At 47.4% G+C, this 19,798-nt stretch overlaps 1 protein-coding gene across 1 annotated transcript in view; it reads right to left on the reverse strand.

The window, feature by feature from the left end:
* LOC137269884 (unconventional myosin-XVI-like) overlaps positions 1-19,798 on the reverse strand; it is a 268,971-nt gene that overhangs the window by 216,683 nt on the left and 32,490 nt on the right. The window contains exons 6-8 of the mRNA XM_067803717.1: positions 5,033-5,158; positions 4,214-4,425; positions 7-172 (exon numbers count right to left, since the gene is read on the reverse strand). Coding sequence (XP_067659818.1) covers positions 7-172; positions 4,214-4,425; positions 5,033-5,158 — 504 coding nt within the window. The remainder of the gene's footprint in view (positions 1-6; positions 173-4,213; positions 4,426-5,032; positions 5,159-19,798) is intronic.

Below are 19,798 nucleotides of genomic sequence, written 5' to 3' on the forward strand. Positions count from 1 at the left end.
GATCACCTCTTCAAAATCTGCAACTCTCCATATAGCCGAGACATAAGCTGTATCACTGCTGGCCTCATCCTCATCTTCATCCATCCCAGCATGCACTGCTCCCTGTTGACCATAGCGGATCTGTGATTCCAGCAGCTTGTCGGACCGGGACAGATCCATATGAGCAGTATGCCTAAAGCAGATACACAGACCCATCACTCACTGCACAACAGACCTGTCACTCACAGTACAACAGACCCATCACTCACTGCCCAACAGACCTGTCACTCACAGTACAAGAGACCCATCAGTCACAGTACAACAGACCTGTCACTCACTGTACAACAGACCCATCACTATACAACAGTGCAAAGTGGTGTTTGAACAGTGGTACTGTGGTGTGGGTACTGTGGTATGGATAGTGGGGTGTAGATATTGTGGTGTGGGTACTGTGATGTCGTTACATTGGTGTAGGTACAGTGGTGTGGGTGCTGTGGTGTGAGTAGTCAAGTCAACAAGTCTTTTATTTCGTATGAAGGCCATCGGCCCATATACAGTTATACAGATAAATACATATATATGTTGAATGATACACAAGTACAATGTAAACACGCTTATGACAACATAAGAGGCACCATGGGATACAAATGACAATTCATTGATAAAAAACGAGAAGAGAAGCAGACTTAGAATACATCCCTGCCTTAATCCTATTGGGCAATCATAATAATCTGATAAAATATTATTACTTTTTACACAGGCTTTAACCAAACTATAAATACTTTTCAGTGCTCTAAGCATCTTTCCATTTAAACCAGTTGCATAAAGACAATGCCATAGTTTTTTACGGTGGATAGAGTCAAAGGCCTTTCGGAAATCAACAAAGGCGACATATACCTTCTTTTTCTTCTTCAGTAGGGTTTTATGAATGATAGCATATAATGTGAAAATGTGATCTGCTGCTGAATATCCGTTTTTAAAGCCAGCCTGAGTTTCTGTCAATTTGTCTCTTAGGGTAGCCCAATTAGTCAATCTTGCATTAAGTATACATGTGTAAAGTTTACTCACAGTACAGAGTATAGATATCCCTCTATAGTTTCAGGATTGTCTCTATTACCCCTTTTATGTAGAGGGATGATAATTGCCTTTGATCACTGGTCAGGAAATAAAGCATCATTGGAGAACTTATAATTTTAACTAAAATAATTTGCCCAAGAACGGGATAATAACGGCTTCTGAACATTTTAACATTTCAATTATGATATGATCATTACCTGGGGATTTACCATTCTTTAAGTGCTGGAGTGCATCAGGAATTTCTTTATTAGTTATGGGTGCTCATCAAGAATGTCTGAATCAAGATCTTCAAGCAGATTGTCATCTTGGACGGATGTATCATTATTAGCGCCAAGTAGATCTATGCTTTGGAATACATTCTTAAAATGATTCAACCAGCTGTCAAGTTCAATATTACAGTTTCTGTTATCACGTCTGGGAATATTCCTTAACTCCTTCCAGAGGAATCTAGAGGAATTATTAACAGTATTTTTAAGAATATCTCTTTTTCTGTTCTGGTAATCACGCTTTAATATTCAACAAACATTTTTATATTTGTTTCTCATCTTGTCTAAATCGTCTCAAATGCTGTCGTGCTTCTTGCTTAGTTTTTTTACAATTCAGAGTATAAAATCCTGTGTTATCGCCAACTGATCCACTTTTAAGGGATTTTTTCATACATTCAGATGCGGAAAGAACAGCTTTCACAAACATATCTAAACTGTTGTTAAGTATACCGTCAACTTCATCCACCATATCTTGAAATGAGGGACATGTGTTACTAAGGGAAATTAAACATTCCGATGTCTTGTTATCATTCCACTTGAAAGTAAAACCGCCTTCGGCATGTGGCATAGGCTTAAAAGATATATCATTCACAAGTCTACGAGTAGAACCTGCTACAGAGTCGACACAGAGAATCACGGGCATATGTTTAGATTCAACTCTAGAATCAACTATAACATCATGTTGGATATTGATTAAATCAGCAGTACCAATAAAGTACATTGGTGTAGGTACTGTGTTGTAGGCACAGTAATGTGGCTGCTGTGGTGTGGGTGCATTGCTGGTGCAGGTACTGTGTTGCAGGTACCTTGGGGTGGGTACCGTGACATGTGTACTGTGGTGTGGGTACTGTAGTGTAGGTACTGTGGTGTGGGTACTGTGTTGTAAGTGCTGTGCTGTAAGTACTGTGTTATGGGTACAGTGGTGTAGGTATTGTGGTATGGGTACTGTGGTGTAGGTGCTCTGGTGTAATTACTGTTGTGTGTGTACTCTCTTGAAGTGTACTATGGTGTGGATTTAGTTGTGTAGGTACTGTTTAGTAGGTACTGTGGTGTGGGTACTGTATTCTATGTACTGTGGTGTGCTGGTACTTTGGTGTAGGTAATGTGGTTTAGGTACTGTGGTGTGAGTAATATGTTGTAGGTACTGTGTTGTAGGTACTGTGGTTTGGGTAGTGTGGGTACTGTGGTGTCGTTACATTTGTGTGGATACTTTCATGTAGGTACTGTGTTGTAGGTACTGAGCTGTGCCGGTACTGTGGTGTAGGTAATGTGGTTTGGGTACTGTGATGCAAGTACATTGGTGTAGGTACTGTGTTTTCAGTACTACTAATATGAGTACTACGGTGTGGGTACTGTGGTGTAGGTAATGTGGTGTGGGTACTGTGTTGTAGGTAATGTGGTTTAGGTACTGTGGTGTGAGTAATATATTGTAGGTACTGTGTTGTAGGTACTGTGGTTTGGGTAGTGTGGGTACTGTGGTGTCATTACATTTGTGTGGATACTTTCATGTAGGTACTGTGTTGTAGGTACTGAGCTGTGCCGGTACTGTGGTGTAGGTAATGTGGTTTGGGTACTGTGATGCAAGTACATTGGTGTAGGTACTGTGTTTTCAGTACTACTAATATTAGTACTACGGTGTGGGTACTGTGGTGTAGGTAATGTGGTGTGGGTACTGTGTTGTAGATACTATGTTGTAGGTGATGTCGTGTAGGTACTGTGGTGAGGGTACTGTGATGTGGGTACTGTGGTGCAGGTACTATGTCATTGGTACTATGGCGTGGGTACTGTGGTAGGTTTTGTGATGTATGTACTGAGCAGTCAGTACTGTGTTCCAGGTACTGTGGTGTGGGTACTGTGGTGAAGGCACTGTGGTGTGGGTACTGTGGTGAAGGCACTGTGGTGTGGGTACTGTGGTGTAGGTAATGTGGTGTGTGTACTGTGGTGTGTGTACTGTGGCGTGGGTACTGTGGTGTGGGTACAGTGGTGTAGGTACTGTAGTGTAGGTACTGTGGAGTGGGTACTGTGGTGTAGGTGCTGTGGTGTGGGTACTGTGGTGTGGGTACTGTGGTGTAGGCACTGTAGTGTAGATACTGTGGTGTGGGTACTGTGGTGTGCGTACTGTGATGTGGGTACTGTGGTGTGGGTAATGTGATGCAGGTTCTGTGGTGGGGGTACTGTGGTGCGGGTACTGTGGTGGGCGTACTGTGGTGGGGGTACTGTAGTGTGCATACTGTACTGTAGGTTCTGTACTGTAGGTACTGTAGTGTAGGTACTGTAGTGTAGGTTACTTTGGTGTGGGTACTGTGGTGTGGGAAATGTGATGTAGATACTGTGGAGTGGGTACTGTAGTGTAGGTACTGTGGAGTGGGTACTGTGGTGTGGGTACTGTGGTGTGGGTACTGTGGTGTAGGTACTGTAGTGTGGGTACTGTAGTGTACATACTGTAGTGTAGGTACTCTAGTGTAGGTACTGTGATGTAGATACTGTGGTGTAGGTACTGTGGTGTAGGTACTGTGGTGTGGGTACTGTGATGTAGATACTGTGGTGTGGGTACTGTTGAGTAGGTACTGTAGTGTAGGTACTGTAGTGTAGGTACTATGGTGTAGGTATTGTAGTGTAGGCACTGTAGTGTAGGTACTGTGATGTAGATACTGTGGAGTGGGTACTGTTGAGTAGGTGTTGTGGTGTAGGTACTGTAGTGTAGGTACTGTAGTGTAGGTACTGTAGTGTAGGTACTGTAGTGTAGGTGCTGTGATGTAGATACTGTGGAGTGGGTACTGTTGAGTAGGTGCTGTGTTGTAGGTACTGTGGAGTGGGTACTGTGTTGTAGGTACTGTGGTGTGGGTACTGTGGAGTGGGTACTGCGTGTATGATGATTGAGTCTGACTTACATGGTTTTACTGACAATTGTTTCCATATCTTCTAGTTCATTGTCGGAATCCTGCGAGTTAACAATGACACTTCCGGTAATGATGTTGCGGCGCGCCTCCTGGAGGACCCGCTGCACCTCGTCCGTGCCAGCCACCTCTACAGGCTTCCTTCCATGCTGGTCCTCACGTTCACAGTCCGCTCCATGTTTCAGCAGCTGACGAGCAACCTTCACCTTCACACAGACAAATACATTCACCGTCAGATAGATGAATATTTTCACCTCCACACAGACAAATACCTTCACATGATGACACATCCACCTACTTGACAAAAAGGATCGAAGCCCCACAGACATAAGCGTTTGGACAAACATCCTTTTGAAGAAAGTCGAAGCCATCTCACAAAAACCCCATATGACAGTACGTATGAAAACAACTGAGATTTAACAAAAGTTATTTACATTTTAATGTAAACTATCAACATAGCCCAGCACTTGTCACAGTTTATAAAAAAATCTTACAGTGTGTCCAACATTCTCAAGAAACTGTGGAGCAACTTTTATATAATATTATAAGCTGCAAAGCCTTCGGATTGCTTCTCAAGACCACTTTATTCCTCCAGACCAGCATCCTACTCAAACCACCTTGAGAAAACATATTTTGGTCTTTTGTCTCATTTGTTACTTTTACTATAAAAAAGGCTTTTGTCTAAGGGGCTTTTTTCCATGTGGCTTTGGAGCTGATGAACTAATTTGTCTGTCCACCACCTTCTCAAACACAACATATCAAAAAATAGAAAACATGTACAAGACACAGACTGGTGATTTCATGGCGGTCTACCTGGCAGTATTTGGCTGCAACATGTAGTGGTGTCCATCCAATATCATCAGTGACATTCACATCAGCATTGTTGTTTAATAACAGCTTGACAACACTCCGGTAGCCATTAGCACTGGCCATATGCAACTGCAAGAGACCCCATCTTATCTCACAAATGACACATGTGGCAAGATACAGACATCTAACCATCCCTAATATATGTGCTAGATACACATATCTCCCCTTTCTCATATACAGTAAGTTATACATGCAGACACCTCCCCATCTCACATACAGGTGATACATGCAGACATCACCCCTATCTCACATACAGGTGAGACATGAAGACATCACCCCCATCTCACATACAGGTGACACATGCAGACATCACCCCCATCTCACATACAGGTGAGACATGCAGACGACTCCCACCATCTCACATACAGGTGATAAATACAGACACCTCACTCATGTCACATACAGGTGATACATGCAGACATCTAACCCATCTCACATACAGGTGAGACATGCAGACACTTCACATCTCACATACAGGTGATACATGCAGACATCTAACCCATTTTACATACAGGTGAGACACGCAGACGACTCCCACCATCTCACATACAGGTGAGACATGCAGACATCTAACCCATTTTACATACAGGTGAGACTTGCAGACATCTACCCCCATCTCGCATACAAGTGAGACATGCAGACATCTACCCCCATCTCACATACAGGTGATACATGCAGACATCTACCCCCATCTCACATACAGATGAGACATGCAGACATCTAACCCCACCTCATATACAGGAGAGACATGCAGACATCTAATCCATTTTACATACAGGTGAGGCATGCAGACATCTACCCCCATCTCACATACAGGTGATACATGCAGACATCTACCCCCATCTCACATACAGATGAGACATGCAGACATCTAACCCATTTTACATACAGGTGATACATGCAGACGACTCGCACCATCTCACATACAGGTGATACATGCAGACATCTACCCCCATTTTACATACAGGTGATACATGCAGACGACTCGCACCATCTCACATACAGGTGATACATGCAGACATCTACCCCCATCTCCCATACAGGTGATACATGCAGACACCTGCCCCATCTCACATGCAGGTGATACATGCAGACATCTACCCCATTTTACATACAGGTGAGACATGCAGAAATCTCCCCATTCCATGTGAGGCAATATTCAGTCTACAAATGGCAAGTAATGATACTATCTACACCTGTCAGGTAATAGTACAGTCTACACCTGTCAGGTAATAATTCAGTGACACCTGTCAAGCAATAGTACACTAACACCTGTCAGGTAATAATACAGTGTACATCTGTCAGGTATTAGTATAGTAACACTTGTCAGGTAAACGTAAAGTGTACAACTGTCAGGTAATGATACATCCTAGACCTGTCAGATAATAGTACAAACATCTGTCAGGTAATAATACAGTCTACATCTGTCAGGTATTAGTATAGTAACACCTTTCAGGTAAACGTAAAGTGTACAACTGTCAGGTAATGATACATCCTAGACCTGTCAGGTAATTGTACAAACATCTGTCAGGTAATAATGCAGTCTACACCTGTCAGGAAATAGTATAGTAACACCTTTCAGGTAAACGTAAAGTGTACAACTGTCAGGTAATGATACATCCTAGACCTGTCAGGTAATAGTACAAACATCTGTCAGGTAATAATGCAGTCTACACCTGTCAGGTAATAGTACAGTAACACCTTTCAGGTAAACGTAAAGTGTACAACTGTCAGGTAATGATACATCCTAGACCTGTCAGGTAATAGTACAAACATCTGTCAGGTAATAATGCAGTCTACACCTGTCAGGTAATAGTATAGTAACACCTTTCAGGTAAACGTAAAGTGTACAACTGTCAGGTAATGATACATCCTACACCTGTCAGGTAATAGCACACTAACACCTGTCAGGTAATAGTACAAACATCTGTCAGGTAATAATGCAGTCTACACCTGTCAGGTAATAACTATACCCTACATACGAGGCAATAATATGATTAGTCCATCTGTTTACCTGCTATGTCTATATCGGATATCCAAAACGTATTTGAATGTTCCTATTCAACCTGTACTCTACTACAGTGACATATGAGATGAAAGCATACACTCTACCTGTGCCAAAGGTGTGGCTCCACTAAACACCAGGACATGTAAAGTCATACAAGGAATGAATGCACCTTACATTATTGAGCCTACCACACATGAATATACAAAACTGTTTCTACATCCTCGTTACCTGGCTTTCATATAAATAGAAACCCAGAGAGGAAAATGTTGCATGATATACAACTTAATCAGTGGATTGACATAGCACTGGGGGAATGTCCCAACTTTCCACATACAGCTGACGCTTCAACAAGTTGATGTCTCCCTGGACCACTGTATCTGTCCACCAGCCCAAATGATGTCTCCCTGGACCACTGTATCTGTCCACCAACCCAAGTGATGTCTCCCTGGACTACTGTATCTGTCCACCAACACAAGTGATGTCTCCCTGGACCACTGTATCTGTCCACCAGCCCAAGTGATGTCTCCCAGGACCACTGTATCTGTCCACGAACACAAGTGATGTCTCAATTGACCACTGTATCTGTCCACCAACCCAAGTGATGTCTCCCTGGACCACTGTATCTGTCCACCAACCCAAGTGATGTCTCCCTGGACCACTGTATCTGTCCACCAACCCAAGTGATGTCTCCCTGGACTACTGTATCTGTCCACCAAACCAAGTGATGTCCCCCTGGACCACTCTATCTGTCCACCAACACAAGTGATGTCTCCCTGGACCACTGTATCTGTCCACCAACACAAGTTGATGTCTCCCTGGACCACTTTATCTGTCCACCAACACAAGTTGATGTCTCCCTGGACCACTGTATCTGTCCACCAAACCAAGTGATGTCCCCCTGGACCACTGTATCTGTCCACCAACACAAGTGATGTCTCCCTGGACCACTGTATCTGTCCACCAACACAAGTTGATGTCTCCCTGGACCACTGTATCTGTCCACCAACACAAGTTGATGTCTCCCTGGACCACTGTATCTGTCCACCAACACAAGTTGATGTCTCCCTGGACCACTGTATCTGTCCACCAACACAAGTTGATGTCTCCCTGGACCACTGTATCTGTCCACCAACACAAGTGATGTCTCCCTGGACCACTGTATCTGTCCACCAACCCAAGTGATGTCTCCCAGGACTACTGTATCTGTCCACCAACACAAGTTGATGTCTCCCTGGACCACTCTATCTGTCCACCAACACAAGTGATGTCTCCCTGGACCACTGTATCTGTCCACCAACCCAAGTGATGTCTCCCTGGACTACTGTATCTGTCCACCAACACAAGTTGATGTCCCCCTGGACCACTGTATCTGTCCACCAACACAAGTGATGTCTCCCTGGACCACTGTATCTGTCCACCAACACAACTTGATGTCTCCCTGGACCACTTTATCTGTCCACCAACACAAGTTGATGTCTCCCTGGACCACTGTATCTGTCCACCAAACCAAGTGATGTCCCCCTGGACCACTGTATCTGTCCACCAACCCAAGTGATGTCTCCCTGGACTACTGTATCTGTCCACCAACACAAGTGATGTCTCCCTGGACCACTGTATCTGTCCACCAACAAAAGTTGATGTCCCCCTGGACCACTGTATCTGTCCACCAACACAAGTGATGTCTCCCTGGACTACTGTATCTGTCCACCAACACAAGTTGATGTCTCCCTGGACTACTGTATCTGTCCACCAACACAAGTTGATGTCCCCCTGGACCACTGTATCTGTCCACCAACACAAGTTGATGTCTCCCTGGACCACTGTATCTGTCCACCAACACAAGTGATGTCTCCCTGGACCACTGTATCTGTCCACCAACCCAAGTGATGTCTCCCTGGACTACTGTATCTGTAAACCAACACAAGTTGATATCTCCCTGGACCACTGTATCTGTCCACCAACACAAGTGATGTCTCCCTGGACCACTGTATCTGTCCACCAACCCAAGTGATGTCTCCCTGGACTACTGTATCTGTCCACCAACACAAGTTGATGTCCCCCTGGACCACTGTATCTGTCCACCAACACAAGTGATGTCTCCCTGGACCACTGTATCTGTCCACCAACACAACTTGATGTCTCCCTGGACCACTTTATCTGTCCACCAACACAAGTTGATGTCTCACTGGACCACTGTATCTGTCCACCAAACCAAGTGATGTCCCCCTGGACCACTGTATCTGTCCACCAACCCAAGTGATGTCTCCCTGGACTACTGTATCTGTCCACCAACACAAGTGATGTCTCCCTGGACCACTGTATCTGTTCACCAACACAAGTTGATGTATCCCAGGACCACTGTATCTGTCCACGAACACAAGTGATGTCTCAATTGACCACTGTATCTGTCCACCAACCCAAGTGATGTCTCCCTGGACCACTGTATCTGTCCACCAACACAAGTGATGTCTCCCTGGACCACTGTATCTGTCCACCAACCCAAGTGATGTCTCCCTGGACCACTGTATCTGTCCACCAACACAAGTGATGTCTCCCTGGACCACTGTATCTGTCCACCAACACAAGTGATGTCTCCCTGGACCACTGTATCTGTCCACCAACCCAAGTGATGTCTCCCTGGACCACTTTATCTGTCCACCAACACAAGTTGATGTCCCCCTGGACCACTGTATATGTCCACCAACCCAAGTGATGTCTCCCTGGACCACTGTATCTGTCCACCAACCCAAGTGATGTCTCCCTGGACCACTGTATCTGTCCACCAACACAAGTTGATGTCTCCCTGGACCACTGTATCTGTCCACCCAACCAAGTGATGTCCCCCTGGACCACTGTATCTGTCCACCAACACAAGTGATGTCTCCCTGGACCACTTTATCTGTCCACCAACACAAGTTGATGTCCCCCTGGACCACTGTATCTGTCCACCAACACAAGTGATGTCTCCCTGGACCACTCTATCTCTCCACCAACACAAGTGATGTCTCCCTGGACTACTGTATCTGTCCACCAACACAAGTTGATGTCCCCCTGGACCACTGTATCTGTCCACCAACACAAGTGATGTCTCCCTGGACCACTGTATCTGTCCACCAACACAAGTGATGTCTCCCTGGACTACTGTATCTGTCCACCAACACAAGTTGATGTCCCCCTGGACCACTGTATCTGTCCACCAACACAAGTGATGTCTCAATTGACCACTGTATCTGTCCACCAACACAACTTGATGTCTCCCTGGACCACTTTATCTGTCCACCAACACAAGTTGATGTCTCCCTGGACCACTGTATCTGTCCACCAAACCAAGTGATGTCCCCCTGGACCACTGTATCTGTCCACCAACCCAAGTGATGTCTCCCTGGACTACTGTATCTGTCCACCAACACAAGTGATATCTCCCTGGACCACTGTATCTGTCCACCAACAAAAGTTGATGTCCCCCTGGACCACTGTATCTGTCCACCAACACAAGTGATGTCTCCCTGGACTACTGTATCTGTCCACCAACACAAGTTGATGTCTCCCTGGACTACTGTATCTGTCCACCAACACAAGTTGATGTCCCCCTGGACCACTGTATCTGTCCACCAACACAAGTTGATGTCTCCCTGGACCACTGTATCTGTCCACCAACACAAGTGATGTCTCCCTGGACCACTGTATCTGTCCACCAACCCAAGTGATGTCTCCCTGGACTACTGTATCTGTAAACCAACACAAGTTGATGTCTCCCTGGACCACTGTATCTGTCCACCAACACAAGTGATGTCTCCCTGGACCACTGTATCTGTCCACCAACCCAAGTGATGTCTCCCTGGACTACTGTATCTGTCCACCAACACAAGTTGATGTCCCCCTGGACCACTGTATCTGTCCACCAACACAAGTGATGTCTCCCTGGACCACTGTATCTGTCCACCAACACAACTTGATGTCTCCCTGGACCACTGTATCTGTCCACCAACACAAGTTGATGTCTCCCTGGACCACTGTATCTGTCCACCAAACCAAGTGATGTCCCCCTGGACCACTGTATCTGTCCACCAACCCAAGTGATGTCTCCCTGGACTACTGTATCTGTCCACCAACACAAGTGATGTCTCCCTGGACCACTGTATCTGTTCACCAACACAAGTTGATGTATCCCAGGACCACTGTATCTGTCCACGAACACAAGTGATGTCTCAATTGACCACTGTATCTGTCCACCAACCCAAGTGATGTCTCCCTGGACCACTGTATCTGTCCACCAACACAAGTGATGTCTCCCTGGACCACTGTATCTGTCCACCAACACAAGTGATGTCTCCCTGGACCACTGTATCTGTCCACCAACACAAGTGATGTCTCCCTGGACCACTGTATCTGTCCACCAACACAAGTTGATGTCCCCCTGGACCACTGTATATGTCCACCAACCCAAGTGATGTCTCCCTGGACCACTGTATCTGTCCACCAACCCAAGTGATGTCTCCCTGGACCACTGTATCTGTCCACCAACACAAGTTGATGTCTCCCTGGACCACTGTATCTGTCCACCCAACCAAGTGATGTCCCCCTGGACCACTGTATCTGTCCACCAACACAAGTGATGTCTCCCTGGACCACTTTATCTGTCCACCAACACAAGTTGATGTCCCCCTGGACCACTGTATCTGTCCACCAACAAAAGTGATGTCTCCCTGGACCACTCTATCTCTCCACCAACACAAGTGATGTCTCCCTGGACTACTGTATCTGTCCACCAACACAAGTTGATGTCCCCCTGGACCACTGTATCTGTCCACCAACACAAGTGATGTCTCCCTGGACCACTGTATCTGTCCAACAACCGAAGTGATGTCTCCCAGGACCACTGTATCTGTCCACCAACACAAGTTGATGTCCCCCTGGACCACTGTATCTGTCCACGAACACAAGTGATGTCTCCCTGGACCACTTTATCTGTCCACCAACACAAGTTGATGTCCCCCTGGACCACTGTATCTGTCCACCAACCCAAGTTGATGTCCCCCTGGACCACTGTATCTGTCCACCAAACCAAGTGATGTCCCCCTGGACCACTGTATCTGTCCACCAACCCAAGTGATGTCTCCCTGGACCACTTTATCTGTCCACCAACACAAGTTGATGTCCCCCTGGACCACTGTATCTGTCCACGAACACAAGTGATGTCTCCCTGGACCACTGTATCTGTCCACCAGCCCAAGTGATGTCTCCCAGGACCACTGTATCTGTCCACCAAACCAAGTGATGTCTCCCTGGACCACTGTATCTGTCCACCAACACAAGTTGATGTCTCCCTGGACCACTGTATCTGTCCACCAAACCAAGTGATGTCCCCCTGGACCACTGTATCTGTGCACCAACACAAGTGATGTCTCCCTGGACCACAGTATCTGTCCACCAACACAAGTTGATGTCTCCCTGGACCATTGTATATGTCCACCAACACAAGTGATGTCTCCTGGACCACAGTATATGTCCACCAAACCAAGTGATGTCCCACTGGACCACTGCATCTGTCCACCAACACAAGTGATGTCTCCCTGGACCACTGTATATGTCCACCAACACAAGTTGATGTCTCCCTGGACCACTGTATAGGTCCACCAACACAAGTGATGTCTCCCTGGACCACTGTGTCTGTCCACCAACACAAGTTGATGTCTCCCTGGACCACTGTATCTGTCCACCCAACCTAGTGATGTCTCCCTGGACCACTGTATCTGTCCACCAACACAAGTTGATGTCTCCCTGGACCACTGTATATGTCCACTAACACAAGTGATGTCTCCCTGGACCACTGTATATGTCCACCAACACAAGTTGATGTCTCCCTGGACCACTGTATATGTCCACCAACACAAGTGATGTCTCCCTGGACCACTGTATATGTCCACCAACACAAGTTGATGTCTCCCTGGACCACTGTATATGTCCACCAACACAAGTGATGTCTCCCTAGACTACTGTATCTGTCCACCAAACCGAAAGACGTGTCCCTAGACTATTGAATCTGTCCATCTACGCAAGTGATGTCTCAGTGGACCACTGTGTCTGTCCACCTACCCAAGTGATCTCTCAATGTACTACCGAATATGTCCACCTACCCAAGTGATGTCTCAATGGATCTCTGTATCTGTCCACCAACCCAAGTGATGTCTCCCTGGACCACTTTATCTGTCCACCAACCCAAGTGATGTCCCCCTGGACCACTGTATCTGTCCACGAACACAAGTGATGTCTCAATTGACCACTGTATCTGTCCACCAACCCAAGTGATGTCTCCCTGGACCACTGTATCTGTCCACCAACCCAAGTGATGTCTCCCTGGCCCACTTTATCTGTCCACCAACACAAGTTGATGTCCCCCTGGACCACTGTATCTGTCCACCAACCCAAGTGATGTCTCCCTGGACCACTGTATCTGTCCACCAAACCAAGTGATGTCCCCCTGGACCACTGTATCTGTGCACCAACACAAGTGATGTCTCCCTGGACCACAGTATCTGTCCACCAACACAAGTTGATGTCTCCCTGGACCATTGTATATGTCCACCAACACAAGTGATGTCTCCTGGACCACTGTGTCTGTCCACCAACACAAGTTGATGTCTCCCTGGACCACTGTATCTGTCCACCCAACCTAGTGATGTCTCCCTGGACCACTGTATCTGTCCACCAACACAAGTTGATGTCTCCCTGGACCACTGTATATGTCCACTAACACAAGTGATGTCTCCCTGGACCACTGTATATGTCCACCAACACAAGTTGATGTCTCCCTGGACCACTGTATATGTCCACCAACACAAGTGATGTGTCCCTGGACCACTGTATATGTCCACCAACACAAGTTGATGTCTCCCTGGACCACTGTATATGTCCACCAACACAAGTGATGTCTCCCTAGACTACTGTATCTGTCAACCAAACCGAAAGACGTGTCCCTAGACTATTGTGTCTGTCCATCTACGCAAGTGATGTCTCAGTGGACCACTGTGTCTGTCCACCTACCCAAGTGATCTCTCAATGTACTACCGAATATGTCCACCTACCCAAGTGATGTCTCAATGGACCTCTGTATCTGTCCACCAACCCAAGTGATGTCTCCCTGGACCACTGTATCTGTCCACCAACCCAAGTGATGTCTCCCTGGACTACTGCATCTGTCCACCAACACAAGTTGATGTCCCCATGGACCACTGTATCTGTCCACGAACACAAGTGATGTCTCAACTGACCACTGTATCTGTCCACCAACCCAAGTGATGTCTCCCTGGACCACTTTATCTGTCCACCAACACAAGTTGATGTCCCCCTGGACCACTGTATCTGTCCACCAACCCAAGTGATGTCTCCCTGGACCACTGTATCTGTCCACCAACCCAAGTGATGTCTCCCTGGACCACTGTATCTGTCCACCAACACAAGTTGATGTCTCCCTGGACCACTGTATCTGTCCACCAAACCAAGTGCTGTCCCCCTGGACCACTGTATCTGTCCACCAACCCAAGTGATGTCTCCCTGGACCACTTTATCTGTCCACCAACACAAGTTGATGTCCCCCTGGACCACTTTATCTGTCCACGAACACAAGTGATGTCTCCCTGGACCACTTTATCTGTCCACCAACACAAGTTGATGTCCCCCTGGACCACTGTATCTGTCCACCAACACAAGTGATGTCTCTCTGGACCACTGTATCTGTCCACCAAACCAAGTGATGTCTCCCTGGACTACTGTATCTGTCCACCAACACAAGTTGATGTCCCCCTGGACCACTGTATCTGTCCACCAACCCAAGTGATGTCTCCCTGGACCACTGTATCTGTCCACCAACCCAAGTGATGTCTCCCAGGACCACTGTATCTGTCCACCAACACAAGTTGATGTCCCCCTGGACCACTTTATCTGTCCACGAACACAAGTGATGTCTCCCTGGACCACTTTATCTGTCCACCAACACAAGTTGATGTCCCCCTGGACCACTGTATCTGTCCACCAACACAAGTGATGTCTCCCTGGACCACTGTATCTGTCCACCAAACCAAGTGATGTCTCCCTGGACCACTGTATCTGTCCACCAACACAAGTTGATGTCCCCCTGGACCACTGTATCTGTCCACCAACCCAAGTGATGTCTCCCTGGACCACTGTATCTGTCCACCAACCCAAGTTCATGTCCCCCTGGACCACTGTATCTGTCCACCAAACCAAGTGATGTCCCCCTGGACCACTGTATCTGTCCACCAACCCAAGTGATGTCTCCCTGGACCACTTTATCTGTCCACCAACACAAGTTGATGTCCCCCTGGACCACTGTATCTGTCCACGAACACAAGTGATGTCTCCCTGGACCACTGTATCTGTCCACCAACACAAGTTGATGTCTCCCTGGACCACTGTATCTGTCCACCAAACCAAGTGATGTCTCCCTGGACCACTGCATCTGTCCACCAAACCAAGTGATGTCTCCCTGGACTACTGTATCTGTCCACCAACACAAGTTGATGTCCCCCTGGACCACTGTATCTGTCCACCAACCCAAGTGATGTCTCCCTGGACCACTGTATCTGTCCACCAACCCAAGTGATGTCTCCCAGGACCACTGTATCTGTCCACCAACACAAGTTGATGTCCCCCTGGACCACTTTATCTGTCCACGAACACAAGTGATGTCTCCCTGGACCACTTTATCTGTCCACCAACACAAGTTGATGTCCCCCTGGACCACTGTATCTGTCCACCAACACAAGTGATGTCTCCCTGGACCACTGTATCTGTCCACCAAACCAAGTGATGTCTCCCTGGACCACTGTATCTGTCCACCAACACAAGTTGATGTCCCCCTGGACCACTGTATCTGTCCACCAACCCAAGTGATGTCTCCCTGGACCACTGTATCTGTCCACCAACCCAAGTTCATGTCCCCCTGGACCACTGTATCTGTCCACGAACACAAGTGATGTCTCAACTGACCACTGTATCTGTCCACCAACCCAAGTGATGTCTCCCTGGACCACTTTATCTGTCCACCAACACAAGTTGATGTCCCCCTGGACCACTGTATCTGTCCACCAACCCAAGTGATGTCTCCCTGGACCACTGTATCTGTCCACCAACCCAAGTGATGTCTCCCTGGACCACTGTATCTGTCCACCAACACAAGTTGATGTCTCCCTGGACCACTGTATCTGTCCACCAAACCAAGTGATGTCCCCCTGGACCACTGTATCTGTCCACCAACCCAAGTGATGTCTCCCTGGACCACTTTATCTGTCCACCAACAGAAGTTGATGTCCCCCTGGACCACTTTATCTGTCCACGAACACAAGTGATGTCTCCCTGGACCACTTTATCTGTCCACCAACACAAGTTGATGTCCCCCTGGACCACTGTATCTGTCCACCAACACAAGTGATGTCTCTCTGGACCACTGTATCTGTCCACCAAACCAAGTGATGTCTCCCTGGACTACTGTATCTGTCCACCAACACAAGTTGATGTCCCCCTGGACCACTGTATCTGTCCACCAACCCAAGTGATGTCTCCCTGGACCACTGTATCTGTCCACCAACCCAAGTGATGTCTCCCTGGACCACTGTATCTGTCCACCAACACAAGTTGATGTCTCCCTGGACCACTGTATCTGTCCACCAAACCAAGTGATGTCCCCCTGGACCACTGTATCTGTCCACCAACCCAAGTGATGTCTCCCTGGACCACTTTATCTGTCCACCAACACAAGTTGATGTCCCCCTGGACCACTTTATCTGTCCACGAACACAAGTGATGTCTCCCTGGACCACTTTATCTGTCCACCAACACAAGTTGATGTCCCCCTGGACCACTGTATCTGTCCACCAACACAAGTGATGTCTCTCTGGACCACTGTATCTGTCCACCAAACCAAGTGATGTCTCCCTGGACCACTGTATCTGTCCACCAACACAAGTTGATGTCTCCCTGGACCACTGTATCTGTCCACCAAACCAAGTGATGTCTCCCTGGACCACTGCATCTGTCCACCAAACCAAGTGATGTCTCCCTGGACTACTGTATCTGTCCACCAACACAAGTTGATGTCCCCCTGGACCACTGTATCTGTCCACCAACCCAAGTGATGTCTCCCTGGACCACTGTATCTGTCCACCAACCCAAGTGATGTCTCCCAGGACCACTGTATCTGTCCACCAACACAAGTTGATGTCCCCCTGGACCACTTTATCTGTCCACGAACACAAGTGATGTCTCCCTGGACCACTTTATCTGTCCACCAACACAAGTTGATGTCCCCCTGGACCACTGTATCTGTCCACCAACACAAGTGATGTCTCCCTGGACCACTGTATCTGTCCACCAAACCAAGTGATGTCTCCCTGGACCACTGTATCTGTCCACCAACACAAGTTGATGTCCCCCTGGACCACTGTATCTGTCCACCAACCCAAGTGATGTCTCCCTGGACCACTGTATCTGTCCACCAACCCAAGTTCATGTCCCCCTGGACCACTGTATCTGTCCACCAAACCAAGTGATGTCCCCCTGGACCACTGTATCTGTCCACCAACCCAAGTGATGTCTCCCTGGACCACTTTATCTGTCCACCAACACAAGTTGATGTCCCCCTGGACCACTGTATCTGTCCACGAACACAAGTGATGTCTCCCTGGACCACTGTATCTGTCCACCAACACAAGTTGATGTCTCCCTGGACCACTGTATCTGTCCACCAAACCAAGTGATGTCCCCCTGGACCACTGTATCTGTGCACCAACACAAGTGATGTCTCCCTGGACCACAGTATCTGTCCACCAACACAAGTTGATGTCTCCCTGGACCACTGTATATGTCCACCAACACAAGTGATGTCTCCCTGGACCACTGTATATGTCCACCAACACAAGTTGATGTCTCCCTGGACCACTGTATATGTCCACCAACACAAGTGATGTCTCCCTGTACCACTGTATCTGTCCACCAACACAAGTTGATGTCTCCCTGGACCACTGTATATGTCCACCCAACCAAGTGATGTCTCACTGGACCACTGTATCTGTCCACCAACACAAGTTGATGTCTCCCTGGACCACTGTATATGTCCACCAACACAAGTGATGTCTCCCTGGACCACTGTATATGTCCACCAACACAAGTTGATGTCTCCCTGGACCACTGTATATGTCCACCAACACAAGTGATGTCTCCCTGGACCACTGTATATGTCCACCAACACAAGTTGATGTCTCCCTGGACCACTGTATATGTCCACCAACACAAGTGATGTCTCCCTAGACTACTGTATCTGTCCACCAAACCGAAAGACGTGTCCCTAGACTACTGTATCTGTCCATCTACGCAAGTGATGTCTCAGTGGACCACTGTGTCTGTCCACCTACCCAAGTGATCTCTCAATGTACTACCGAATATGTCCACCTACCCAAGTGATGTCTCAATGGACCACTGTATCTATCAACCAACACAAGTGATGTCTCAATGGAATACTGTATCTGTCCACCAAACCAAGTGATGTTTCCCTAGACTACTATATCTGTCCACCAGCCCAAGTAATGTCTCCCTGGAATACTGTATCTGTCCACCTACCCAAGTGATGTCTCCCTGGACAACTGTACGTATCCACCAGCCCAGTCTATGTCTCCCTAGACTACAGCATCTGTCCACCAAACCAAGTGATGTCTCCCTGGACCACTGTATCTGTCCACCAACACAAGTGATGTCTCAATGGAATACTGTATCTGTCCACCAAACCAAGTGATGTTTCCCTAGACTACTATATCTGTCCACCAGCCCAAGTAATGTCTCCCTGGAATACTGTATCTGTCCACCGACCCAAGTGATGTCTCCCTGGACAACTGTACGTATCCACCAGCCCAGTCTATGTCTCCCTAGACTACAGCATCTGTCCACCAAACCAAGTGATGTCTCCCTGGACCACTGTATCTGTCCACCAACACAAGTTGATGTCTCCCTGGACCACTGTATCTGTCCACCAACCCAAGTGATGTCTCCCTGGACTACTGTATCTGTCCACCAACACAAGTTGATGTCTCCCTGGACCACTGTATATGTCCACCAACACAAGTGATGTCTCCCTGGACCACTGTTTATGTCCACCAACACAAGTGATGTCTCCCTAGACTACTGTATCTGTCCACCAAACCGAAAGACGTGTCCCTAGACTACTGTATCTGTCCATCTACGCAAGTGATGTCTCAGTGGACCACTGTGTCTGTCCACCTACCCAAGTGATCTCTCAATGTACTACCGAATATGTCCACCTACCCAAGTGATGTCTCAATGGACCTCTGTATCTATCAACCTACCCAAGTGATGTCTCAATGGACCTCTGTATCTGTCCACCAACACAAGTGATGTCTCAATGGAATACTGTATCTGTCCACCAAACCAAGTGATGTTTCCCTAGACTACTATATCTGTCCACCAGCCCAAGTAATGTCTCCCTGGAATACTGTATCTGTCCACCTACCCAAGTGATGTCTCCCTGGACAACTGTACGTATCCACCAGCCCAGTCTATGTCTCCCTAGACTACAGCATCTGTCCACCAAACCAAGTGATGTCTCCCTGGACCACTGTATCTGTCCACCAACCCAAGTGATGTCTCCCTGGACCACTGTATCTGTCCACCAA

The sequence above is a fragment of the Haliotis asinina genome, unplaced genomic scaffold (assembly GCF_037392515.1).
Source record: "Haliotis asinina isolate JCU_RB_2024 unplaced genomic scaffold, JCU_Hal_asi_v2 scaffold_18, whole genome shotgun sequence".
Lineage (NCBI taxonomy): Eukaryota > Metazoa > Mollusca > Gastropoda > Lepetellida > Haliotidae > Haliotis > Haliotis asinina.